Source organism: Megachile rotundata, chromosome 10, assembly GCF_050947335.1.
Source record: "Megachile rotundata isolate GNS110a chromosome 10, iyMegRotu1, whole genome shotgun sequence".
NCBI classification, from domain to species: Eukaryota; Metazoa; Arthropoda; class Insecta; order Hymenoptera; family Megachilidae; genus Megachile; species Megachile rotundata.
Genome location: NC_134992.1, coordinates 1,270,868 through 1,298,557, shown reverse-complemented (window position 1 = coordinate 1,298,557; position 27,690 = coordinate 1,270,868). Strand labels below are relative to the sequence as shown.

Below are 27,690 nucleotides of genomic sequence, written 5' to 3'. Positions count from 1 at the left end.
TATCTTCGCATGTTATTGTGCATTAAGTATTATATTAAATTTTTTGTATTTATTTTCTAAATGAAGATTATTATCATCATAATAATATTAATATTATTATCATGATAAAAATGTATTAATTTTAATTAGCATAAATTGTGTCAAGATTTATAATCTAAGTTTGATTTGAGAAAAAGTTATGTAGAATAATATTTAATAATTAAATATAATGCATGAAATTTATTAACAAAATATTACTGGGTATAATTAATGAATTGCAACACAAAGATGAAACTTCTCAAATTACAAAATTCTCACGTCTTTTCCTCTCAAACTCTCACAAAGCAATGCCCTCTCAGCTTCTTCTCAAAACATTCAATCGCACCAAAAAAGACAATCTTCTAGCAACCTTCATTACATGCAAACTTCAATCATACCATACGCAAGCTTCATTCATATTATGCACCCATGTCAAACACACACATACCATACAATTACAAAGTACACACACACCACAGTTAAAAAGTAAAGAATTAAATGGTCCAAGAATACATACTTTTTTCTAAAGGATCTAGCCGAATAAGGTAGTTAAATGTGCCCTAGAGTCAAATGAAACACCTAATACATCAGTGGATAGCATATCTAAAAAAAAAGCCTTTCACACCAAGTTAGAACCCTCTATCTCATCTGTGAGGATAGTAAAATTGAAAAATCGGTTTTCGGCCTATTTTTCCTATTTAATTTCGTATACAAATTCTTGCTTTTAGAATTTTATTCGATTCTCCTTAATCTCATTAAAATGTGAAGTAGTATTATTACATCCTATAAAATTGATGGATTTTCTGTTCTGATCGTGTTACTCTATACATTTTTAAATGTATTCTTTCTGAAATCCGCTACCTTCCTAGAATTATCATATCAGTAAATTCTCTTTTTGCTTTTTCACGACATTGTGTGAAGTAAGTATTGTAATAGAAATCCAATCCATACAGTAACATTCTAAATCTATTTTTATCTTAATAATCGGAGTGGTCAGCATGAACAGAGCAAAGTAAAGCATAAACATTATCATGTTGTATAGTGGTCTCACGTCTGTTGCTGCTCCTGAAACTGCAACCGTATTAAAGGAATGTAAAGTCAGCATCTTGGAATACTTTTTCCAACCGTAAGTAAATACCCCCATCGTGTCTTGAAAGATTACAGTCAGTCAAAAAGTCGTGAGCCGTACGATTCTTTTGTCCAAGGGATATTCAGTGTCATAAAGTAGATACACAAGTAGGCTTTCGCGAGTGAATTCAGTGTTCCTCGAAAAGACTCAGTCTCTTCGAAAAATAAGACCTCTTTTTTCTGCAAATAATTTATACTCTTTGTAATTTTGAGACTTTTGCACTGCTTAAAAGAAATATAGTATAGAAAAATTTTAGGCAGAAATTTGTCAAATTTGACTATCGGTAACTGTTTGAAAAATCATCGTAAAATTATGCTCTTTTTTTTAATTTAAGCTAGAAATCTCTACTTTAAGATATTGTAGTGGGATTTTAGATTTGATGCATCATCCCTATCACTATAACACCATAAATGTGAGGGCGTATTTGCCATATAGGAAATTACAAACTTTGACGAAATGCATGGACTTGCAACATTTTTTTTTCTGAGATACTGTTTGCAGAAGCGTAAAGTATGGACCTCTCATCTTCAATTTCCAGTAAGTGATTGCTGCCATTTTTTTTCGCAAAGAGACAGCACTTTAAAGATAAAACAAAGATAAAATTGACAAAGATAAAATGTTTTCGTTCATTTATTATACATCACTGATGAATAGTTTTCATAATGGTATGTAATTTGTTAAGTTATTTTTCAATCGTCCGACTACCATGTTCTTTGACATATTTAACTTCAGTCTCTCAATTAATTTACGAAGTATTAGTTTTATTCAGTATTACTTCACTATCCGTTTATTAAACTTTTCTGTATTATATAACTTACGACAATGCGATTATCATAATATGACGTCTTACATATTTCAAATTTTATAAAAAGTACTATATAAAATCTGATACTTTTTAATAATGTTTTTATATCGTGATCAGTTCAATAATTCCAAATAAAATAATTTTAAGAAAAAAAATACACCGACGTCGAAATGCACTAAAAAGTATAAAATAATTTCTATTTCATTCAATCATACAATTACGTCACAGATATGAATGAAACCTATTTACTCGTTAGGTAGTGTATTAAATACATTTCAACCTTTTCGGAGGCGGCGCAAAATTAAAAGATTTTCTTGAACATGTCAACCTTTGGACAGCCGAACATAGGCAAAGCTTGTATAGCTATTTTTTTTTCTATATATATAACTCGACAGCACGCCGCGAAGTAGGTGTTAGTGCGTATAGAATGGAACTATGGTCTATCTAGATTCATAGAGTATGCGACGGAAAGACTCGATCGCCGCATATTCTATAAAGATAGAGCCGATCTGCCGCAAATTTGGTAATTCCCGCGTCGTGGGCTCCGTTTATAGGTTCTTAGATCCATGGCTTCCACATGTGAACGAAGTCGATTCAATTTCATTTATATCAGAAACGTTGCGAAATGAAGATGCAGTCGTTACATTTACGTATATTACCAGATATATCTATAATGATTCGTATTCTTTCTCAGGATTTATTAATTTCCAATACGCCATACCACAATCAACTGGTTATTGGCAGCAACGTTTACTGAGGTATTTTTAATTTTGCGCCGCCTCCGAAAAGGTTGAAATGTATTTAATACACTACCTAACGAGTAAATAGGTTTCATTCATATCTGTGACGTAATTGTATGATTGAATGAAATAGAAATTATTTTATACTTTTTAGTGCATTTCGAAGTCGGTGTATTTTTTTTCTTAAAATTATTTTATTTCACGCTTTTTAGTGGAATGGGGAGAATTTTATAGGATACTGTGAGACAGCTCGTCCGGGCTTTTTTTTTGTCCGCGTAAATGCCATGAACATAATTAAGTAAAAGACAACATGGATATTCGTTTTTCAATTTTTTTTTTTATTAATTGTAAAATTGGTAAATAAAATCGGCGATTGCATGTTGACTCATACACCACCAGAGGCACGGAGGCATACGTAGAATTCAATATACAGTATTCACTCCGTAAATGTTAAAAAGATCTCTACCGTAAATGTTAAAATTGTATCCCCACTATTGGGGGATCCCCCTCGAAATCAGTCAAGAATGAAACACGATCGGTCGCCGAAACGACGAGGATCGAATATCGGTGAGACACATACTAATGCAAGCAAAGGAAAAGATTGTAACTTTCTTATTTCTTACTATTTTTTCATGACACCTTTACTGTTCTTTTTGTCTAGATTTCCTGATTAAAATGACACCAAACATGATATAATTACGTTAACAATTGCGTGTGTAACGAGTGATTAAAGTTTTTCACATAAAAGAGAACGGCGAATGGAAAAGAAAGAGAAGCAGAAGGTTGACGCGTTCGGCAAACATGAAACACTCGTGCGTCTTCTGTCGTTTAAATTCAAAAATCAAAATTCTTTATTTTTGGGGTTTCATCAATGAAGCTTTGATTATCGTATTCGTCTCGTTTTTCTGATTAAAATGGTATCAAACACGGTATAATTAAAATCATAATTACTTGTATAGCAAGCCTTTAGAAGGAATTCGCACCTCTACCGTAAATGTTACATCCCAAACTTTTATGGCTTGTTACATAAGTAATTACGATCGTAATCATATCGTGTTTGGTGTCATTTTAATCAGAAAAACGAGACAAATACGATGGTAAAAGTTCCATTGACGAAAAACCAAAAATAAAGAATTTTAATTTTTAAATTTAAAAGACACAACACGCAGTCTTTCATGTTTGCCGAACGCTCGAAACTCTATCCTTCTTTGTCTTTTGTATGGCTGTCTCTTTCTACGTTCGGCACACTACAAAGAATGTAGGACCTCTACCGTAAATGTACAGTCGAGACCGGCATAATCGGCGGGCACACATAGAAATTAATAATAATAATAATAATAATAATAATAATAATTTAAAAAAAAAAAATATATATATATATACTGATCGAATTGAGTAACCTCCTCCTTTTTCGAAGTCGGTTAAAAAATGGAAAGAACAAACGCAGGGAGCTGTTTTACCGACAATGGAGAATCTTCTCGAATTTTTGCATACCAGACGAAAACTCTTAGAAAACAATCGCGCAACGCCGAATAAAGACACAGTCATGTCGTACACGCGTCCGGAATATACAGTGGGTCAAAAAAGTATTGGCACACTCAGTTTTCTTCGAATATCTGTAAACAACTAAGTAATCTATTAATATTAACTATGTCTATTAGCGCCTTTTGATATATATGAATTGTATGTTTATTAAAAATTCTCGGTTATTTGTTATAAGGAAGTAAAGTGAAGAAAACAAAAAATCCACAGTCAAAAAAGTATTGGCACACGTACGGTTTTACTATAAGAATAAGAGTTACTCGCTTTTTTTCGCGACAAATTCTGTTTTATTAACGCAAACAAAACACTGTAATGAATTTCTTTCCTCAGTTAACACAGTCAGTTTTTGTTTGCGATTTGAACAACAATCATGTCTACGAAGAAGAGCGAGTTATCCTTAAGCGTGCGAAATGAAATTCTTTCATTGCATAAACGTGGTGAAAGTTACCGAAAAATCGGTAATTCCTTAAATTTAAGTTTTTCGACAGTGAGGAATATAATAAAAAAGTTTGAGGAAACTGGTAGCGTTGAGAACAAACCTCGATCAGGGCGTCCACGAGTACTCACAATTAGAGAACGCAGAGACATTGTCAAAGAAGCAACAAAAAATCCTTTTGTAAGCGCCAAAAGTTTAGCTGTTGACATCGTAACATATTCGGGAAAAGAGGTGAGTGCCCAAACAGTGCGAAATATCTTACATGCTGCAGAAATATATGGCAGAGCAGCAAGAAAAAAACCGTTTATTAATGACACGAATAGGGAGAAACGGTTCAAGTTTGCAAAAATATATATAAATGAAACAATGGAATTTTGGAAGACGGTGATTTTCTCGGATGAGAGTAAATTTAATCTTTTCGGCTCTGATGGAAAAAGATTTGTATGGAGAAAACCGAACACCGAATTAAATCAGAAGAATATTATTTCTACAGTAAAACACGGTGGTGGTCACGTCATGGTGTGGGGCTGTATGTCATACCATGGAGTAGGAAATTTAGTTTTTATTGACGGTAATATGAATGCAGATGTCTATATCAACGTGTTGCGAAATAATATATTAAGCAGTGCAACAAAAATGGGCATCAACAGCAACTTTATTTTTCAACAAGATAATGACCCTAAGCACACGGCAAGGAAAACCAGAGAATGGTTATTGTACAATGTACCAAAACAACTCCCTACACCACCTCAGTCGCCGGATATTAATCCGATAGAAAATCTGTGGCATATTCTAGATTTAAAAATTCGAAAAAGGAAAATAAAAAATAAAAATGACCTAATAACGGCGCTTCTAGAAGAGTGGTCTAGTATTACACCAGAAATTACACAAAAACTTGTTGAATCGATGCCTAATCGATTACAAGCCGTAATTAAGGCTAAAGGAATGCACACTAAATATTAGGTATGTTCAATATTGTTCATATTGTTTATTATTATGCTTTCCTCAATAATATCACACGCGTGCCAATACTTTTTTGACTGTGGATTTTTTGTTTTCTTCACTTTACTTCCTTATAACAAATAACCGAGAATTTTTAATAAACATACAATTCATATACATATATCAAAAGGCACTAATAGACAGTTAATATTAATAGATTACTTAGTTGCTTACAGATATTCGAAGAAAACTGGGTGTGCTAATACTTTTTTGACCCACTGTAAGCAATACGGGTCCTCAAAAACATCGCGAAGCCCTAATTTTGTACATGCGTCCTTTGAAATCTTATGCAACCTATGCAAAGAAAAACATTACACGTCAAATTGCCCAAAATTAACAAATGTTGCTGTCGATCAACGGCTAGATATGGTTAAGAGCGCAGGATTGCGTATAAATTGCCTTCGGCCAAACCATCTAGCGAAAAATTGTCGTGCTAGTTCATGCAAACAATGCAAAGGGCATCACCATACTCTATTACATAAAGAAACTAGTAGCGATAGTCAGTCTTCGGGTCAGTTAAACATGTCGGCTCTAAGCGCGAACGTCGGATCGGAGACATTATTGTCCACTGCCATAATTCACATAACAAATAACGAGGGTCAGTTACAACCGTGTCGGGTATTGTTGGATTCCAGGTCGCAGTCACATTTTTTAACCGAGCAAGCCGCGTGTAGGTTAAATTTACCGCGTCAGAAAATTAACATTCCGGTAATCGGTATTAATAAAAACACGACAACAATAAAGCACGCAATTAAAACGAAAATTCAATCGCGTATAAATCAATTTCAAGCCGATGTTACATTCTTAATTCTCCCACAAATTACTGACGTATTACCATCGCGCACAATCTCGAAGGGGGAACTCAAAATTCCAAAAAATTTACTACTCGCGGATCCTTCGTTCGACCGCTCAGCACGACTAAATCGACGGTTTAATAGGCGCGGAACTATTCTTACAATTATTATGTGTGGGTCAGATTAAGTTAAGAGATAATTCGATTACGTTACAAAAAACAAAGCTTGGTTGGGTAATTGGCGGAAGAATACCCGATCACGACACAGCTCAAACAACTCGATGCAACGTAGCACGCGAAGGTATTCACGAACAAATCGCGAAATTTTGGGAATTAGAAGAACCTATTCACGCTCCCATCTCGTCTGAAGAAGAACGCGAAGCTGAAAGTCACTTCATAGCAAACACTACACGCGATCCGATCACCGGTCGATACATTGTTAAATTGCCATTTAAAGAAAACACAAAGGGTTTAGGAGAATCATTTTCTGTCGCGTTGCGAAGATTTCGATCATTAGAACAGAAATTAACTAAGGAACCACAATTAAAGGTTAAATATACGGAATTTCTTGAAGAATACATTCGATTAGGTCATATGCCCGAAACTAAAGCTACAAACTTAGACGGCGGTTATTATTTACCCCATCATGCAGTAATAAAACAATCCAGCCTGACCACTAAACTTCGCGTGGTTTTTGATGCGTCGGCGAAAACATCCAACGGAGTATCATTAAACGACATGTTATTAACCGGTCCAACCATCCAAGATAACTTGTACTCACTTCTTCTTAGATTTAGATTCCATAATTACGTATTGACCGCGGACATAGAAAAAATGTACCGTCAGGTACTAGTACATCCTAATGATCGCAAATATCAACAAATATTGTGACGGAAATCTCATCGTGAACCCATAAAAACTTACACGTTAAATACGGTAACATACGGTACCTCCGCAGCGCCTTTTCTAGCTACCCATACTTTATTACAACTTAGTTTAGACGAAAGAAAAGATTTTCCACACGGGGAGAGAGCATTGCGAGAGGATTTTTATGTCGACGATCTGTTGACGGGCGCGAGCACGCGAGAAGAGGCCATTGCAATTAGGGACGATCTCATTACATTATGCGACAAGGGAAAATTCAAGCTGAGGCAATGGGCAACAAATGAACCCACGTTGATCGACTCTTTAGATGACAAGACGGACGCCACGCATTTACGACTGGACCTGGACGGTACCGTAAAAACTCTCGGTTTGGGTTGGAAACACGACACAATAATATACGATGTAAAGGAAATCGAATATAACACGCGCGTAACAAAAAGATCAATATTATCGGTAATCGCTTCGTTATTTGATCCGTTGGGTTTACTCGGGCCTATTATAATACGAGCAAAAATTCTAATGCAGAAACTTTGGAAATTGCAATTAAGTTGGGACGAATCTGTGCCAACAGACATACATACGTTTTGGCTTACATTCTGTAGGGAATTGAATTCGATACGTAACATCACTTTTTCTAGACAAATTACATGTAAGGCGAGTGTATCATTGGAGTTACACGGTTTTTGTGACGCCAGCGAGCAGGCGTACGGCGCATGTTTCTATGTACGTTCATTCGATCATCACGGTAACATAATTGTAAAACTACTTTCAGCCAAATCACGAGTGGCGCCTCTAAAAACTGTTACGTTGCCACGCTTAGAGCTATGCGTGGCGCATTTATTAGCGAAATTATATCAGACAATAACTAGTTCACTACGAAGAATTTCATTTAACTGAATTATCTTCTGGTCCGATTCAACAATTACATTGCACTGGATAAGAACACCACCTCATACACTCAAAACCTTTGTTGCACATCGCGTAAACGAAATTCAAAATGTTACCAGTGGTATCGAGTGGCGTCATCGTCAGCAAACAACCCAGCTGATCTAATATCTCGCGGTTTATCTCCAACGGAACTAGTAAATAATATATTTTGGTTCCATGGACCGAGCTGGTTGACGAAGGTTGAAGAGCACTGGCCAGCTTTCAGGTTGGAACCAATTGAGCTACCTGAATTACGCCCTTCAATCGCATTGCTTTCGCGCGTTGTGAATTGGAACGGCTTCGAGAAATATTCATCCTATTCTAGACTTAAACGCATCATTGCCTACATTTTACGTTTTCGATTTAATAGTTCAAAGAAGGAAGCCAACAAGGGTATGGTATCGGCCTCCGAAATTCTCCGGGCAGAAACGTATATTATTCGAGCTATACAGCAAGAAAGTTATTTCCAGGTGTTCAACGCGCTAAATAGTTCGGGTCGTTTGAACGTGGGTATCAGTCCTTTAAATCCGTTCATTGATGCAAATGGGATATTAAGGGTAGGCGGACGATTGTCGCAGGCAAATATTCCATATAATGCGCGACATCCAATTTTGTTACCGAGACAACATCATGTCACGAATCTGATTATTTTAGAACAACATGTAAAACACTTTCATGCCGGGGTCTTAGCCACCCTCAACGCGGTACGACAACGATTTTGGGTTCCTAACGCTAAACGTCTCGTAAGAAGTCTTATTCATAAATGCGTCATATGTTTTCGAGCCAAGCCGCCAATTGTTGAGTATAAAATGGGCGATTTACCACTCAGTCGCGTAGTTCCTTCTAAGCCTTTCAACCAAGTTGGTTTAGATCTTTGTGGCCCTTTGTTTATAAAAGAGAAGGTTCAACGTAATCGAAACAAGGTCAAAATATACATAGCTATCTTCGTTTGCTTCTCAACAAAGGCGGTACATATTGAGTTAGTGGGCGATTTAACAATTGACGCCGTTTTAGCAGCTCTGCGTCGCTTTTTCGCGCGACGAGGTCTACCGAGCGATATCTACTCAGATAACGCAACAAATTTCGTAGGTGCAAAGCGAGAAATAAAAGAGATGTATGCTTTCTTCAAAACACAGCAAACAAACAACGCTCTCACGTCCGCATTGGCTAATGACGGCATAAATTGGCACATGATTCCCCCAAGATCACCACATTTTGGTGGGTTATGGGAGGCTGCCGTTCGACGCACAAAATACCACCTGACACGGGTCATAGGTGATACATTACTCTCGTACGAAGCACTCTTAACCTTGATTACCCAGATAGAAGCGATTCTAAATTCACGCCCAATTACACCTTTGTCACCTGATCCTAATGATCTCCAATCCCTAACACCTGGCCATTTTCTTATCGGCGAAAATTTAACGAGTATGCCAGATTATGATTGTTCAGCTCTCCCAGTTAGCAAACTATCAACATGGCAACACATCCAACAAATACGAAGTCATTTCTGGAAGCGATGGGTTAAAAATTACTTGCAGGAGCAAATTGCGCGGACGAAGTGGCACACAGCAAAGGCTCCAAATATACCAATCGGTATGCTGGTTATCCTGAAAGAAGATAATGCACCTCCAATGCACTGGCCGCTCGGACGAATCACCGCAATCCACCCAGGCGACGACGGAGTCATACGTGTGGTCACCGTCAAAACAACCCAAGGAGAATACAAACGCTGTATTAAACGTATAGCACCATTGCCTTTGTAAATAACATAACTATAATCCATGTAAATAGTATAAGTGTAAGCGAATAATATCATTAGATAATGTTAAGTATAGATTAGAACACATTATTATGATCACACTTGCTACACCGCATAAGATTGTTAATTACATCTACACATTACATCTACATATTGTAATCACATTAGATTCTGGTTGAACTATACATAGTTCAAGGGGGGCGGCATGTTCGGTTCAAGCGTCGACATCTAGCGGTGCATGAGTATTGGTAGGGTAATTAATCGATAAAAGATCGATCGGTGGCACCTCTAGATGAACTCATCGCCGGGAGAGGTAAGACAAGTGACGGTCGGCGACCGGTCGAAACGTGCAAAAGACCACGCTTCTGGGGCATTCGGCAAGAATCGCTGGAGCAGTACAAACGTACGTTATATCGCAAATTGTAATCGTAGACAAATAAAGTCGTAAATCAATTCGTTTTTCAATAAGACTCCACCTGCCAGAGTCCAGCGTCTGCAAGACTCGCATTTCGGGACGCTACAGTGTTCTTGAAGAAATATCACCGCGAGCAAAGAAAAATCAAAATCCAGATGGTCCTTCGTCTTCTTGCAGTGCGCCAATAGCCCAGAAAGCAGTGAAAATATCAAGCAGCCCTTACAAATCGCAGTTAGACCGAATAAACTTTAAAAAAATAAGTTCACCAAACTTTGACAAAATACCGAAACATAAAAAAGAAAATGGTGGTTCATTGTTTTGTACATTGTGTGAAGAAACCAAGGAAGAAGATATGATACAATGTATGAAATGTCGCATTTGGATTCATACTCCGTGTACTAGAGTTAGTACTGCAGTTAAAACGTTCTATTGTTGTAATTGTCGTTAAAAAAGCTAATGGTCCAATTTAGGAAACTAGCGGTCCAAATAAGGAAACCGGTTTCCTAAATTGGACCGATGACAAGATTTTTTTGAATTTATTTTTTACTATTATAAATGGTATTTAAAATTTCATAAATGGTTTTATTTTGACGCTACACTTAGTGAGTTTCTTTTCTACTACTTAATTTTTATTAATACTTCTTCCATGCTTTTATATAGTGAATAATATAAAATTGGTCCAAATTAGGCTACCTTCCCCTAGCATGAAATGACTTGAAATTCACGAAATTGTAAGGAATCGCCTGAACAAAAGTATTCGTACACTTAATTATTGTTACAATCATTTTAACAGGAATTTTATAAATTAATAATTTGTATAATAACCCTTCCGGCAAATCACTTCGCGTAATATATTGGACATTGACAACACCAAACTTTTAACTTTTTTAGGTTCTGTATTACACTATTCTCTTTTTAATATTTCTTTCGAATGTTCTTTCGACATTAGTTCGGACGATTTTTCGCTTTTCTCTCGTAGTTAATTTTCATGGTCTACCGGTTCTTCCTTTATTCCGCAATATTCCTTCCTTTTTATACTTATTTATAATACTTAACCAGTTAACTGTGATTGACGAGTATACTCGTTATGCGTATAAAGTAGTGACCATTGGCTATTTAAATTGTAATTTTTGAGAAAAACAAAACATATTCTCAAATATCAAGATGTTTAGAATATTTTGAGGCCATGCCAGAATAGAACAAACAAATAAAAAATATAAATAATTTGAGATGAACTCATGCGTCCCCGTATGCACCGGCTAAAACAGCTTACCAGTTCGCACAACGAATTTATTTATGTGCGACAACAACGTTTTTTAGATGTTAGCGTGAAAGGAAAGCAAAAACAAAAGTCGGAAAGCTGATTTATGATAGGTTCCCTTCGGGGATGGTTTATCATAGCATTTAATTTTTATTGCGTTTTTCGTCTAATAAGTATGTAATATATGTTTAAGTTAACCAAATAAATATACATTAGTAATAAAAGTGTCCATTTTATAAAATAAACCCATCTTTTTGATCCAATATCTTACCAGCGCAATATACTCGTCATCGCTCGATTTCGGCGACACAGTTAACTGGTTAATACAGTCGATCGACTTCTTTTTAGTATTTCTGATATATTTCTATATGATCGACCTTCTTCGTGTAGCCGTATAACAATTGTTTTTTCTTCTAACGTTGTTTCATTGCAAATATTAGTGCTAAAATGTACTTGCCACGATTACTACTGACTACGCTAACAGAACATTATCTAATGTAATAGTTACATTGATCAGAATGTCCTGATACCATCGCAATTGTTGTATTTATCAACATAAATGATAATGTGTAACGTCCCTGGGGAAACCTTTTTTCTTTCTACCGGCATCATCGCGACAATCTTCTATCCATCGATTAGAATTGTCAATTATCGACCGTAGTTTCCAATTATCGACAGTACATTAGGTATCTATTATCATATCTATCAAATTCGACAGTCGGTAATCAATATATATGTATATATTTTCATTTATATTAATTAACTTATGATTTTGATTTAGAGTAGGTAATATCTTCCATAAAAGTAATTGAATATTGAGTTAGAATAATTAAAACAAGATAATATATTATTTTACTTTATTTTTCTAATAAATACTTTTGTATACGAAATTTCCTTTACGCTATGATGTGCCTACGTGCCGCGATACTCGCCCGAAATCCTTGAGATCAGCGCTAATCCTAGAAAAGGATAGCGATACTATTTCTATTTTCGGCATTTTTGGACATTAAATTAATTAATTAACTGAATCAATTTATATACGTAAAATCAACCAGTGCTAAACTACTCATGGCCGGAACCAAAATTATTTCCTTAAACTAGAAAGCTGTAAATCGAAATAGACTCGCCTCTGATAGAAAAGGACAGAAAATGTATTTTTCGTTAAAACACCATTAGAGTATCATTTTAGTATCGAAACGATAGCCATTAATTAAAGAGCGACATTTAAATTATAACTAAACCGTTCGATTTTATAATTAATGTATAATAACGAAGTTATATGAAAATTTAGATATTCTGACGTCACAGAAATTCCAGGAATTCGGCGAACCTGCGAGTATAAAAGGGCGAGCGAAACCCGTCTAAAAGCAGAACAGTCTTCGAAGTCGAACTAGTTACAACTCTCTAAGAATACATAGGAACAGTTTTCGCTGTTAAAGGGCCAACAGATTCTTAAGCCTTGACTGGTCAAGCGGGTGTTTGCCATTCGGGTACTTGGTCGCTGGGTCGTTTAGTAGCCAGTGAACAACAGGCTCCCCGTTCAAGCGATCTTGTAACCGGAACTCCGTCAGGAGAGTGCTTAGTACTTATACTTTGCACCAGAAAAGACTAAGACATCGAGCGAAAAGCCCACAGCTACTCGTACTTGATTTTAGTCAAATTGCTGACGTGCCAGCGAGGGCAGTCTAGCAATTACGACTTTTACAATTAGAGTCAGTTGAGTTGCTACCCTGTCAGACCTATATTGTTCATCTGATTCCGGTATCGTTGGGTCGTTTAGTAGCCAGTGAACAACAGGCTCCCCAATTAGGCGATCCGGTCTTGGTTGTCAGTATTCGTTCTGGCTAAAAGGGTCATGAACAATTAGTTGTCGAGTCAGATGATAAAGAGTAACTGTTCCGAAGAAATAAGTTATTAGAGTCAGATAAAGTTCGGTAACTTGAGCTACTAAAAGAATACTGTTCTCACTTTGGCGTTTTCCGTAGTCGACTACACCGCATTAGATAGTAATCTGTCTAATTTTTGCGAAACGTATTTAGGTGCGTTTAGAGAATTCAACCTAGGTGGAATTCCTCGCGGCGGTAGATTGCGGAGCGTTTAGCTTTATTAACTTTATACAATTTCATGTCTAGAAACCGAATTATACTTAAAGCGATAGCGTCAAATACGGGAATCGAATATCAAATTTGATTAATTTAACCGACTTCGAAAAAGGAGGAGGTTACTCAATTCGATAAGTATATTTTTTTTTTTTTTTTTTTTTTTTTTTTTTTTTTTCTATGTATGTTCGCCGATTACGCCTAACTGGGTAGACCGATCGGAATGAAACCTTTTGCATATGGTAGGTGCTGACTCCCCATTGGTACCATTATCAAAAAATTTTTCATTTTTTAATTGCAAAGTGTTGTTATTGCAAAAAAACCGGCAACTTTTTTCTTTTTTCTATGTATGTTCGCGCATTGCGCCTAGCTGGATGGACCGATCGGAATGAAACCTTTTGCATATGGTAGGTGCTGACCCCCCATTGGTACCATTATCAAAAAATGTTTCATTTTTTAATTGCAAAGTGTTGTTATTGCAAAACAACCGGCAACTTTTTTCTTTTTCTATGTATGTTCGCCGATTTCGCCTAACTGGGTTGACCGATCGGAACGAAGCCTTTTGCATCTGGTGGGTTCAGACTCCCCATTGGTACCATAATAAAAATTTTTTCATTTTTTAATTGCAAAGTGTTGTTATTGCAGAAAAACCGGCAACTTTTAAAATAAACTTTTCTCGATTTTAGTGCGCTTTCAATATCTTATCGCGGACATGATTCTGTACAATTTTGTTCATATACAAATTTCGCGGAAATGTTTAGTTTTCGAGATATTAGCGAAAAAAATTGTTATTAATTTTTGAAATCAACTTCGAACGATTTTAATGTCCTTTGAATATGTTGTTAGGGGCGTGGTTCTGGACAACTTTTTCCTCTTGCGAAATTGACGGAAAGCTTTTGTTTTCGAGATATTACAGAAACTGTTGTCAACTTTTGAAGCCAACTTCGAACGATTTTTATGTCCTTCTAATACGTTATTAGTAGCATGATTCTAAACGAATTTTTCCTTATGCATAATTGGCGGTAAGCTCTAGTTTTCGTGATATTAGCGAATAACTATTGTTATTATTATTAGTGGAACGCCCCGTGCTATGCACGGGAAAGACAAGAAAGGGCAATTACAATGCACTGTACCAAAACACTAACTAAGCTTTGCCGCTTTGACACGCAACTTATGCAGCAAGATGAGTTCACGTTGACGTTGGTGTATTATTCCCATTGCTTGGTACAGTCTCCCTACCGTTCTAACAAACATTTTTTTTATTTTTTAGTTGCAAAGGATTATTTTTTCTATGCATGTTCGGCGGTTTTTCCTAGGTGGGTGGTCCGATCGGAACAAAGCTTTTCGCATCTTGTGGAGTCTAACTTCCCATTGATACCATTATCAAAAATTTTTTCATTTTTTAGTTGAAAAGGATTATTGTTGCAAAAAAAATTGAAAAACGAACATCCATGTTGTCTTTTACTTAATTATGCTCATGGCATTTACGCAGACAAAAAAAAAGCCCAGAAGAACTGTCTCACAGTATCCCATACAATTCTCCCCATTCCACTAAAAAGCGTGAAATAAAATAATTTTCAGAAAAAAAATACACCGACTTCGAAATGCACTAAAAAGTATAAAATAATTTCTATTTCCTAATGAAGTAATTTCTATTTCATTCAATCATGCAATTACGTAACAGATATGAATGAAACCTATTTACTCGTTAGGTAGTATATTAAATACATTTCAACTTTTTCGGAGGCGGCGCAAAATTAAAAATACTTCAGTAAACGTTGCTGCCAATAACCAGTAATTGTGGTATGGCGTATTGGAAATTAATAAATCCTGAGAAAGAATACGTACCATTATAGATATATCTGGTAATATACGTAAATGTAACGACTGCATCTTCATTTCGCAACGTTTATGATATAAATGAAATTGAATTGACTTCATTCGCATGTGGAAGCCATGGATCTAAGAATATATAAACTGAGCCCACGACGCGGGAATTACCAAATTTGCGGCAGATGGGCTCTATCTTCCGTCGATCGAGTCTTTCCGACGCATACTCTATGAATCTAGCCCTTTGCGGACTACCGCCGCATATATGCGTTCTGCGTAAATAATCAAATTGGCCGAAGAACTCATATATGCGTTTGGCGAAAACAGTTGATTGAGCCGAGAAACGCATATATGTATGTGTCCCACGTAAATGCGTGGCTATGGCCGAGAAACTTAACTATGCGTTCTGCGAAAACAACTGATAGAGCCGAGAAACGCGTACATGTGTGCATGCACGTAAATCTGTGCATGTACATATAATATGTCCAGAATTTGACTTGAAATGCTATGAACAAAAACCGCGTTTAAGCGGAAATATGCGCTGGCAATTTTTAATGACTATCGCGGCAGGAGCTCGGCCCCACGGTACGGTTCACTTCGAACCGTCCCGTTCGCAAAGGGCTGGATAGACCATAGTTACATTCTATACGCACTAACACCTACTTCGCGGCGTGCTGCCGAGTTATATGTATAGAAAAAGAAATAGCTATACAAGCGTTGCCTATGTTCGGCTGTCCAAAGGTTGACATGTTCAAGAAAAGCTTTTAATTTTGCGCCGCCTCTGAAAAGGTTGAAATGTATTTAATATACTACCTAACGAGTAAATAGGTTTCATTCATATCTGTTACGTAATTGCATGATTGAATGAAATAGAAATTACTTCATTAGGAAATAGAAATTATTTTATACTTTTTAGTGCATTTCGAAGTCGGTGTATTTTTTTTCTGAAAATTATTTTATTTTACGAAAAGCGAAGTCAATCCTGTCAAAGATCAGATAGCGAGTTTCATGTCACATTTGTCTAGTGTTAATTTAGCAAATTCTATTATTTCTATCATTGTCTATCTTATGTATAATTTCTATTATTATTATTATTATTATTATTATTATTATTATTATTATTATTATTGATCTATTTAGTTACTTTATTCTAATTAATCATTTATAATTTATGTATTTCTCTTACTTTGTTGTTATTGTAGATGATAGTTTCATTTCTTATTGAATAAATTTAATTGTTGAAAGATATTGATCTTTGGATTTCACTCCTTAACCGCGCACCACACGAATCCCACAATCTTAATTTGTAGAATCGAGTCGTTAGAGGTAAAAGCCGCTCTTTACCTATTAGCGCTTGTAACTAGCTGAACTTAGGTTCTAGGGACGTTACAAATGTACGAATACTTTTGTCCCGTTGATTTCTTAGGTCTCGTGAATTTCAAGTCATTTGAAGTTACTACATGATGTTATTGTCTTCGGTTTTGGGTCATTTATTATTAGTATGATTAAATATACTAATAATACAGAAAATATTATTCTATATTTCAAGTGTACGAATACTTTTTTAACCGACTTCGAAAAAGGAGGAGGTTACTCAATTCGATCAGTATATATATATATTTTTTTTTTCTATGTATGTTCGTCGATTACGCCTAGCTGGATGGACCGATCGGAACGAAACCTTTTGCATCGGGTAGGTTCTGACTCCCCATTGGTACCATTATCAAAAAATTTTTCATTTTTTAATTGCAAAGTGTTGTTATTGCAAAAAAATCGGCAACTTTTGAAATAAACTTTTCTCGATTTTAGTGCGCTTTTAATATCTTATCACGGACTTGATTCTGAACAATTTTGTTCATATACAAATTTCGCGGAAAGCTTTTGTTTTCGAGATATTAGCGAAAAATTGTTATTAACTTTTGAAATCAACTTCGAACGATTTCTATGTCCTTCTAATACGTTATTAGTGGCATGATTCTGAACGAGTTTTTCCTTATGCATAATTGACGGAAAACTTTAGTTTTCGTGATATTAGCGAAAAACTATTGTCATTAATATTAGTGGAACGCCCCGTGCTATGCACGGGAAAGACAAGAAAAGGCAATTACAATGCACTGTACCAAAACACTAACTAAGCTCTACCGCTCTGACACGCGACTTATACAGCAAGATGAGTTCACGTTGACGTTGGTGTATTATTCCCATTGCTTGGTACAGTCTCCGTATCGTTCTAAAAATGCATCAATTTGATTTGTTAGAAAATTTGTTGCGCAGGATATGCTATTATTATACGGATACTTTGACCTTTGCGCAGTCCTAAACCGTAAGAGATACACATGCGCAGTAAATTTTTGCAAAGAAAGTTAACAAAGGACAAATGGATGAAGCACCCTCAATCATGATGTAATTAGTTTGTACTTGTCCCTGAAAGAGTGTCCCTTATTTTTTTTCTATGCATATTCGGCGGTTTTTCGAAAACGAATATCCATATTGTCTTTTACTTAATTATGTTCATGGCATTTACGCAGACAAAAAAAAGCCCGGAAGAACTGTCTCATAGTATCCTATACAATTCTCCCCATTCCACTAAAAAGCGTGAAATAAAATAATTTTAAGAAAAAAAAAATACGCCGACTTCGAAATGCACTAAAAAGTATAAAATAATTTCTATTTCCTAATGGAGTAATTTCTCTTTCATTCAATCATACAATTACGTAACAGATATGAATGAAACCTACTTACTCGTTAGGTAGTATATTAAATACATTTCAACCTTTTCGGAGGCGGCGCAAAATTAAAAGATTTTCTTGAACATGTCAACCTTTGGACAGCCGAACATAGGCAAAGCTTGTATAGCTATTTTTTTTCTATACATATAACTCGACAGCACGCCGCGAAGTAGGTGTTAGTGCATATAGAATGTAACTATGTTCTATCTAGATTCATAGAGTGCGTTCATAGATTGTAACTATGTTCTATCTAGATTCATAGATTCCGTCCCATGACGGAAAGACTCGATCGCCGTATATACTATAAAGATAGAGCCTATCTGCCGCAAATTTGGTAATTCCCGCGTCGTGGACTCCGTGTATAGGTTTTTAGATCCATGGCTTCCGCATGCGAACGAAGTCGATTCAATTTCATTTATATCAGAAACGTTGCGAAATGAAGATGCAGTCGTTACATTTACGTATATTACCAGATATATCTATAATGGTTCGTATTCTTTCTGAGAATTTATTAATTTCCAATACGCCATACCACAATCAACTGGTTATTGGCAGCAACGTTTACTGAGGTATTTTTAATTTTGCGCCGCCTCCGAAAAGGTTGAAATGTATTTAATATACTACCTAACGAGTAAATAGGTTTCATTCATATCTGTTACGTAATTGTATGATTGAATGAAACAGAAATTACTTCATTAGGAAATAGAAATTATTTTATACTTTTTAGTGCATTTCGAAGTCGGCGTATTTTTTTTCTTAAAATTATTTTTCCAAAACAATGTTTCCAAATTAGCTATTATAATCTTTCAATACTAATTTCTGCTTCAAATTTCAGGTACACATAAAATACAAAAAATTTCCTTTGTATGAACCCATGAAATTAGAAATTTCATAAATTTCGGCTTTATACGACTGCAATTTTGTGAAAAGTTTTTACGTCATCCTATTTCACAAGATAAGTACAGTAAAGACTGGATAACTGCAACAAAATCGAGACCCAAGCGTTGCAGTCGAGTCGAGGTGTCGATTCTTTGTTTACATTTGTGTAACGTCCCTGCGACTAGACTCAGGTATTTACAGCGCTTATGAAGCAAAGAGCGGCTTTTGCCTATTAAGCGACTCGTTTTTACTATAACTAATTCTAAAAGAATGTGGGATCGTGGTGGCGTGTGGTTAAAGAGTGAAATCTACAGGTTAATATCTTTCATTAATTAGGTTTATTCAAGTAGTGATGAGAAAGAGAGTTATAATTAACAATTTCTTTAGCGAATATAAAAATGTATGTATGACTGAATTCGATAAGCAAATTGGAGTATAATAGACTTGTTGTTGTCGCAAATCGCAGAACGGTAGCTAACTACTTCAATTACGCGGTTTTAATAATGATATACGCAGCGCAAGAAAATAACGGAATTTACAATGGATCTAGAATCTAGATCCTAACAAAACTGTCAGAACAATGTTTGGTTAATTACAAAAGCTCTAAAATTTGTATCAGACGTGGAACAGTTACTCCTTGTTTTGACTCTAAACTAATTAGTTCATGGCCCTTTTCGTCAGAGCACAAATCGACACCCAAAACCTGATCGCTTAATTGGGAAGTCTGCGTTAGCTGACTACTAGAACTACCCAACGATGCAAGAATCAAGTGACCGACGTGTGACCAACAGGGTTGCAAATAAAAATGACTCGACTTTAATTATTTATTAAAGTTACCGAAACGCCACCCAAAAGACACGGGCTTCAGAGATCAAGCCGCTCAATAATGGGGAGCCTGCGTTAGCTGGCTACTAAACTACCCAGAGCGAACTCCGAGAATCTGACGGCGAGTTAGTAACTCAGAAAAATAAGAAATATATAAGGGTGTCCCACAATTAGTGTAGGACCCGAAAAGGGGTGGTAGGTGAGGCGATTCTGAACAACTTTTTCCTTTGCCAAAATATTGGTTGGGGCTCCATTTTCGAGTTATTGGCAAAAAACATTGACCAATGAGAGCGCGCATAGACCGGGCGCGCGACAGCGTGAGCAAAAGCTTCGAATATGACGGCCGATCGTCGTCATGAACAAACGTAACGATACCGTCGGTATAACGTCGGTATAACGTCGGTATAATAGAAAGCTGTTAGATGAAAGTTACATCGCATAATGAATAAAAAATCTGGATTATTCTTGAATTATCATTCATTCATGAATAAGAAATAACAAAATCAGTCCCTACTCACGTAATCAGAATAAATCGAATTTATTCGATACGTTTATTCGTTATGGCAAAGAAATAATGGATAAAATATGGAAAAGTATTTTCGTTCGATATTGTGATGATGAAAAAGAACAAATGCTCATTTTTAAAAAATTAAATAACTTTTCTATTCAATAAATAAAAATTTGAATTGAATAATTAATAAATTTAAATGTAACTCACCCATTGAACCGCAAATAATCACGATGAAAATGCATCTCTGTCACTAGGTCGATCCATCGATCCTTACTGTTCTCATAAATAATAGAAACTCTGAAAAAACTCTCAAGAAACTTCACTGTCATCTTTCATTATTAGTTTTCATTATCACTTTTTTCTGTCATTTTTCACTAATTTTCACTAATTTTCACTGTGAGTTCAACACATAAATACGACGAATGAAAACACATAAACGAATATTCAGAAATAATTTAAACTATATTATCTTGAAAGCAAGAAAACAGAATTTTTGATTCAAAACAACGATACATTTTATTTCAACACGTATCTTTTGACAATAAACGATGACTGTCGATCAACGTCGCAGTCGTTCAACAGATCATCGTTGCATGGCAACCGTTCGCGACGTATGCCTCGCGATCGAGAACGAAACCGCGATCCGTGGCCAGTCTAACAATGTCTTGTAATAAAATACAATATAATATCGATTCCTTAATTCGGATACCTTATAATGAGAATATAGCGTATCGTTAAACATACATATCTATGAATAATCGTTCCCGCGTTTTCTATTCGATCCGTTTACTGGTCGTGCTTATGTTGTGCAATTATTAGAAAGAGACAGTGAAATAAATTGAGAGTTCATTGACCCTGCCAGGACATCAGCTATTGATACTCTGATCGGTGGATCTACCCGGTGACACAAATATTTTTTATCGAAGCTAGTTTCTTCATGAATCAATGGGTAAGTTTTATTTTGATGTTTTTGTATTTTTAAAATTAAATGTTCGCAGCAATTGATTTATTTCATTTCAATGAGGTACTGCATTAGATATTCCATTCTAGTTTTATCCCATTTCATAGACAAAGTACTCATTCGTTTTGAAACGTAAATTTATTCGTTTGCTTCATTCGAAGAGTCGAAAAATTAATTTTCTTGAATTTATTCTTTTTCCTTTTCGAAGGCATAAAATAAATACAATATACTTGGTCTGGGTAAACAACAACTAATTGGTTTATCTCTCATTCATGAATTACAAAGAATTTAATATTATTCTTAACTTCTTAATTCATTATTCGATTTAACTTTTACCTAATAGCTTCCTGTTATACCGACGATATACCGACGTTATACCGACGTGGTATCGATACGCTTCTTCACGATCACGATCGACTGTCATTTTCGAAGCTGTCGCTATCGCGTCTGAGCGCGCGAAATCCTCGCGCTCTGATTGGTCCGTGTTTTTGCTTAATAATTCAAAAACGAAGCTTCAAACCCCATTTTTGCAAAGGAAAATCTTGTTCAGAATGACGTCCTCTACCACCCCTTTCAGGGAGTAACACTAGTTACGGGACACCCTGTATGTATATTAGATCTTTTCAAGTGTGCAGAACACTGTCACTCTCTACTAGCCACATGTGTCACTCTCTACTAGCTACGATAATCCCATTTTAATAAAAGCATTTTTGGAAAAAACAAGTCACCCTTTACAAACACAAATAAAATTGCATGTTTTCTTTTTAAAAATAACAATACCTATATTTTGATAAAACTTTAAATCAAGACGTTCAATTTTACATAAATGACAGGATAATGAATACGGTTCGTTTTTATTTTATTGTAACTGAGTAAATAAACCAATTTCATGATTATACACGTCCTTTTGTAGACACTTTTAATTAATACGACTTCAAGTTTTTTAAGGACTGTCAAATTTACTTCTAAAAATAAGTTATTCCTAACTTGGGATATTTTTCTTTTAAATTTAGTTAAAGAAGTCTATCATACCAATGTATATAGTTTGCATCTAAACATTTTTTTTGTACTATGATGCAACAAATTTCTGGCATCAATTTTTGTCGAGTCGTGTTTGAGTGATTCACTCGGCCAGTCTACTACATATTTCCATTATCCCTTTTGTACTATCTTGTTCTTGCAACTTTCCGACCAGCTATCGAGATTCAATCAATAAAGTAGACAGGAGCTCCCAAACAAACCCGACAAAAGAGCAGCTCTTTAAGCGACGTTATGTCTATTAGTGTGACTCTTATTGTGCCCTTGATGACAATTTTTGTCAACATTCTTTTTATGATAAAATAGTTCCAATTAGTAAAACAAAGTATACACTTGAGTTTGATCAAATCATGCAGAAACATGTGTGGTGCTATAATTACACTGTCCAACAGTCAATTAGCGTTTCGATTTCTGAGGAATGATATCATAGCTTTTTTTGTACTGATTACGAATCGGCAACCTGTTTGTCTCTGTCATGTACACTTTTTGAGGAATTGGTTTTTGTAAATAAGGTATATTTTTAAAATTCAAACAAATTTTGTGACGTAATTATAAAAGATACTAAAATTCTGTTTGTGTAAAAGATTATGTAAACTTCCCTAAATACAACGGTATTTGTTTTTTATGCATTCTGAATATTTAAACTTGTATGAACAACTATCGAACGCGGAGAGAGACCGATTTTGCACAAATTTATAAGTATATTTTTCAATCTATCTTAAAATGTAAACATTTAATGGAAAATCAAACTATACAACACGATGCAACAGACTTTCACCTTTAAGGAACACTCAAGAGAAAGTTGTAACGTTAATTTTTTTACAATACAAAAAGCAAAATAGCAACGCTGTAGATTGTAGATGAAGGGAAAACGTTGGTACTCCGTAACGAAGCGATAGTTCGATGTCCCGTCTATGTACGTTGCAAAAAAAGTTTTTCGGTTGCATCTACAACCAATTAAATTCCTTTCCTTTTTTATTTCCCTTTATATGTATATTAACGCGATGCAAGTACTTCAATAAACTGTATCAGTTTATTAAAGTTATTATTATTAATTTTATTATTGTTGCTATTATTATTCATATTGATGACGTGTTATTTATTGATAAACTACTAGTCCCTTCGTTATTTAAATAACTTTATATACTTTTAAAATCGTTTTTTCCTAGATATTGTATCTCATGATATAATAAAAAGTTTTTTTTTGTAAAAGATCACTTATATATATGTGGCGGTTTTACTCCCACGCTCATCGCCACTAGACGGCGCATAGAATCGAGACATAGACTTTCTCGCTAGTACTCCAAGAGCCTTCCTATTCATATATATAGTTCCTGTCCATCCCTTCCTTACATCCCCGCGTCTAAGGCAAGGGCCTGCTAGAACGCCTTACTGATGAGTCCACTAGCAGGCCCCGGACGAAACGTTCTCCCTCTCCTTTCCTTTTCCTAGCCTTCCTATCATAGCTAGCACGAACCGCCAAATATATAATAAAATTTAATCCTAACACGAAAATATTGGGTTCATGGCCTTGGTTTACGGATCCTGTTGGGTCCTATTATATATTAATAATAAATAAACGGATAATATACCAATAAATAATATAACATTAATATTAATAATAATAGCAACTACAACAATAACTTTAAAAAACTGATGCAGTGTATTAAGCACTTGCATCGCATTAACATAGCCGGAATTTCGAACGACCGCTCCAGCGCGTAGCATCACTGTTTTCACTTCGTCTCTTGCGGTGCTATTTTGCTTTTTGATATCTAAAGAAATGACGTTGCAACTTTCTTTGGTTGTTTTTTCTATCGTGTGATATAGTTCGGTTTCCCACTAGATCCTTAAATTTTAAGATAAATTTGTAACGTCCCTGGAGAAATCTTTTTTTTCGTTTCCCTCGTCATCACGACAGTATTGTACCCACCAATAAGAATAATTAATTATACGAAATTTGTTTTCTAATACCCATTGGGTGATCGTTGTAGAGTTTCTCGTCCTGAACAAGAATCCGAAAACCGAATTGCTCTGTTACCCTCAGTTTTTGAAAAACACGAGCTTTTGTAAAAACACGTGTTTTGGGTAGAAAATGCGATATTGCGAGAAAACTAAAAAAGCTAGGACATTCAAATTAGTTTTAAAAGATAAAGGAGAGTGTCTCGATTAAATTGGTATATATCATTGTTATATTGCATAATTCTAAGTGGGTGTAAATATTGATGAAAGTTTAAAAAACGGCCGTGGTGCGCATTTCCTACGTATTATTTTTGCATTTTTAGAAAAAGTTATTTGTCTAGCGTGAATTTGCTATACAGTATCGAATTCTATAGACATTTCTAATGAAGAAACTATGCGGGGTAAGTGTTGTAGCTGTATGCAATTCCAGTAAATCGAAAAAATATCTGCCGGGAGCACGGACGCGGCGTTTTGCCGCCAGACGGCCATAGCTCGCTCTCCTCGCCAAGTCAGTGCCGTGCCTACGTGCAATCAGCGTCAATGTTGAGGCTTAATATACATCCACTTTTTACAATTACAATGTTTAATTTTTTTTAATATTATTATTTCATAATTATTATTATTCATATTTTGTTATTATTCGTCATTATTTTTAGCTACCAACGATACAATTAGAAAATATTATAACTCAAAATTTAAGAATCAAATGATTGAAGACAGATTTGAAATCTGTTTATAATATAGAAAAAATAAAATGTATACAATAGAAAGTTTTTTATAGTATACAATATGCTATACATGCACAGTATTTTAAAAACTCACAAAAGTGGATATAATTCCTAACACACATAGTTTCATCAGTAATAAATAGGCATAGACACACAACAATATTTTTAGTGGCTTTGGATAAAATTTGAATTAAAGTTTTTTCATTTAAATATCTTTTTATATGCAATATGTCCAATATGATAAAACTACTTTTTACATTAAAGTTATGTTTACAAGTTGTAAAAAAAGATTTATACTTCAGAAAGGTAAACACGAAACACATTACTACTTCAGATACATTACTATTGTATTAATTAAGTATTGATAGAAAGACAGCAGCAATTTGTCGTTACCGCATCTACGAGTTTTGTAGCAACAACTGGCATGTGCTATCAAGGATACTTATTAGTAAAACGTCTGGCATTGTCTAAAGCATACTCCTGAGAAACATATATCTACATTAATATTGCAATTACAAGACAGTGTTTGTAAAACAGTGGCTTAATAATGCGTCCATTAAAGGTATCACAAAGACTTAGTACATGAAATAATGCAGCTATTTGCAAAGTACGTGCGCAGCAGTGTTTGGCCAATACGACGCAATGCATTGTTAAAAAAATTAATCACACCCAAGTTTCTTCATTTCTTTTTTAGACTTTTCTTGTGTCAAGTTTGTTCACCTCATCAAATGTTGTTTCCAGTAAGAATTACAGACATATTTAAGCATAAAGATTTTGAAGACATCTTGTGTATTTGACATATGTGTATTTGATTGCATACATAGTTTAGGTGTTGGTGAGTGAATAAAATATCTAAGTCTTTTTAACACAGAGGGAATCTTCATTTTGAAGGATGAAGTGCTATGCACGATGGTCTGTTGGTAACTAACTTTTTGCACCCTTGACACGTTTTTTAACGCATCGGACATCCCTTGGTGGAGGTGTCTTCCAAACGATAAATTTGGCAATGCAGCGGGATTTCCCAGTGAGCACTTACCTCTCCCGTGCACGGTCAGGGACCGCCAGACCCGGAACCGTGGTTCCTTCAGAAATCCCCGGTTTATGATGCCGTACGTAGTTATTGAGACCGTTGACGAAAAACTACAAAACATGCTTAGAGAAAATCTAACGGTATCCTCAAAAAATAGCCGTTTCGACCATGTACGTCGTAAACCGTGCTGGCCTTTTGTACTTACAATGATCGTTTAAAAATTACGCAGCCAGGCACTATACAGGAGTATCAAGAAACTGAAGTAAAAATTTGCATGGATGACAAGTCAAAAAAAAAACAAATTGTGATAATGTTTGGATCCCTGTGACTCCTGAATCCGGGAAACTTTATCTCATCATCGCTCCACCTCCTTGACCTCATTCGTCAACTCTGCATACATATGTACATAAAATAGTAAATATCTACGAAATGCTTCTTATGTTACAGTTCCAATCATATGCTATAAAATTACTGCAGACACACTTCATATGTCTATTTCTAGTAATGGACATCGAAGTAGTACTAATTAAGTGGAAAACGAACAGTTCCTTTACTTACTGTCGAATCACAACTTGTAAATGGTTACACGTTAGACGTTTAAACGCTATCACATTGGAAAGGTACAAATTAAGATTAATGAGGAATAGAATATTTTCCAATAATTTATCCTCATATATTGAAAAATTTACTTTTTAGGTTTCTGGTCCACTGTGCCATTTTTGGTTTAAGCGCAATACAGTTTCGAACACACACAACTTCACTTCGTTTAACAAGATGTAAGGAAAAGTAATATCTCATCATTCGTTTGAGTCGCTTTTGTCTCATATGTACTCGTCTTTTATCATTGCAGTTACCATCTTCTTCTTACACATAGGAAACAAGAGTCAAACGGATATGTAGCGGGAGGTTCTTTCTCTTGCCGTTGTATTCAACAGAACGAAACTGATCGTGTTCGTGACCGAATTTCCCAAATATCGAATGTCTGATGTTGCTTGATTCTAATGCAGTGTTTATTCACAATTTTACGTCGTATCTTTTGTATTGAATTGTACTGAATATCGCTTATTGAATACTGAATTTTAGTCCAAATATTTATTTTTTACAAGGACTGTTATACTAAGACCTTCAGGGGCCCTAATATTTCAAATATTCTTAGATCACTTTACTCTTAGGGTGTTTATTCCCATGCAATGTATGATTTTTACATTCATTAGTTTTCAATCAAATATGAATTGTAATAATTAAAATTGCTACAAATTTTCAATAAAACACTAAGTCAAGAACACTAAAAGGTATTCATTCATTCAGTTTTATATTTTCTGGAGATTGACAACATTTCACATTTTCGGAAAAAAAGAAGGAAAAGGAAGTCCCCATCTGGTT

The 27,690-nt window shown here is 35.2% G+C and overlaps 1 protein-coding gene across 3 annotated transcripts; it reads left to right on the top strand.

The window, feature by feature from the left end:
* Positions 1-168: 168 nt before the first annotated feature.
* Positions 169-27,690, top strand: LOC105663079 (uncharacterized). Of its 3 annotated transcripts, none has more exons than XR_013039689.1 (6): positions 169-1,684; positions 19,209-26,477; positions 26,537-26,721; positions 26,810-26,927; positions 27,004-27,083; positions 27,158-27,690. XR_013039689.1 is itself a non-coding variant. In XM_076536550.1 (5 exons), the coding sequence occupies exons 2-5, from the start codon at positions 1,604-1,606 to the stop codon at positions 27,205-27,207; spliced, it is 384 nt and encodes a 127-aa protein (XP_076392665.1). In that variant the 5' UTR covers positions 170-1,430; positions 1,511-1,603; the 3' UTR covers positions 27,208-27,611. The 3 variants fall into 3 exon arrangements, 1 of the variants encoding a protein (XP_076392665.1); XR_013039690.1 differs by having other exon boundaries at positions 19,209-26,447; positions 27,158-27,689; XM_076536550.1 differs by lacking the exons at positions 19,209-26,477; positions 26,537-26,721 and having other exon boundaries at positions 170-1,430; positions 1,511-1,684; positions 26,755-26,927; positions 27,158-27,611.

Bases quoted from the DNA above. Each gene is read 5' to 3' on its own strand.
- LOC105663079 (XM_076536550.1), top strand. From the start codon at position 1,604: ATGCATGGACTTGCAACATTTTTTTTTCTGAGATACTGTTTGCAGAAG. The intron at 26,928-27,003 runs GTACAAATTAAG...TTTACTTTTTAG, and splicing joins AACGCTATCACATTGGAAAG to GTTTCTGGTCCACTGTGCCA. The intron at 27,084-27,157 runs GTAAGGAAAAGT...TTATCATTGCAG, and splicing joins TTCACTTCGTTTAACAAGAT to TTACCATCTTCTTCTTACAC.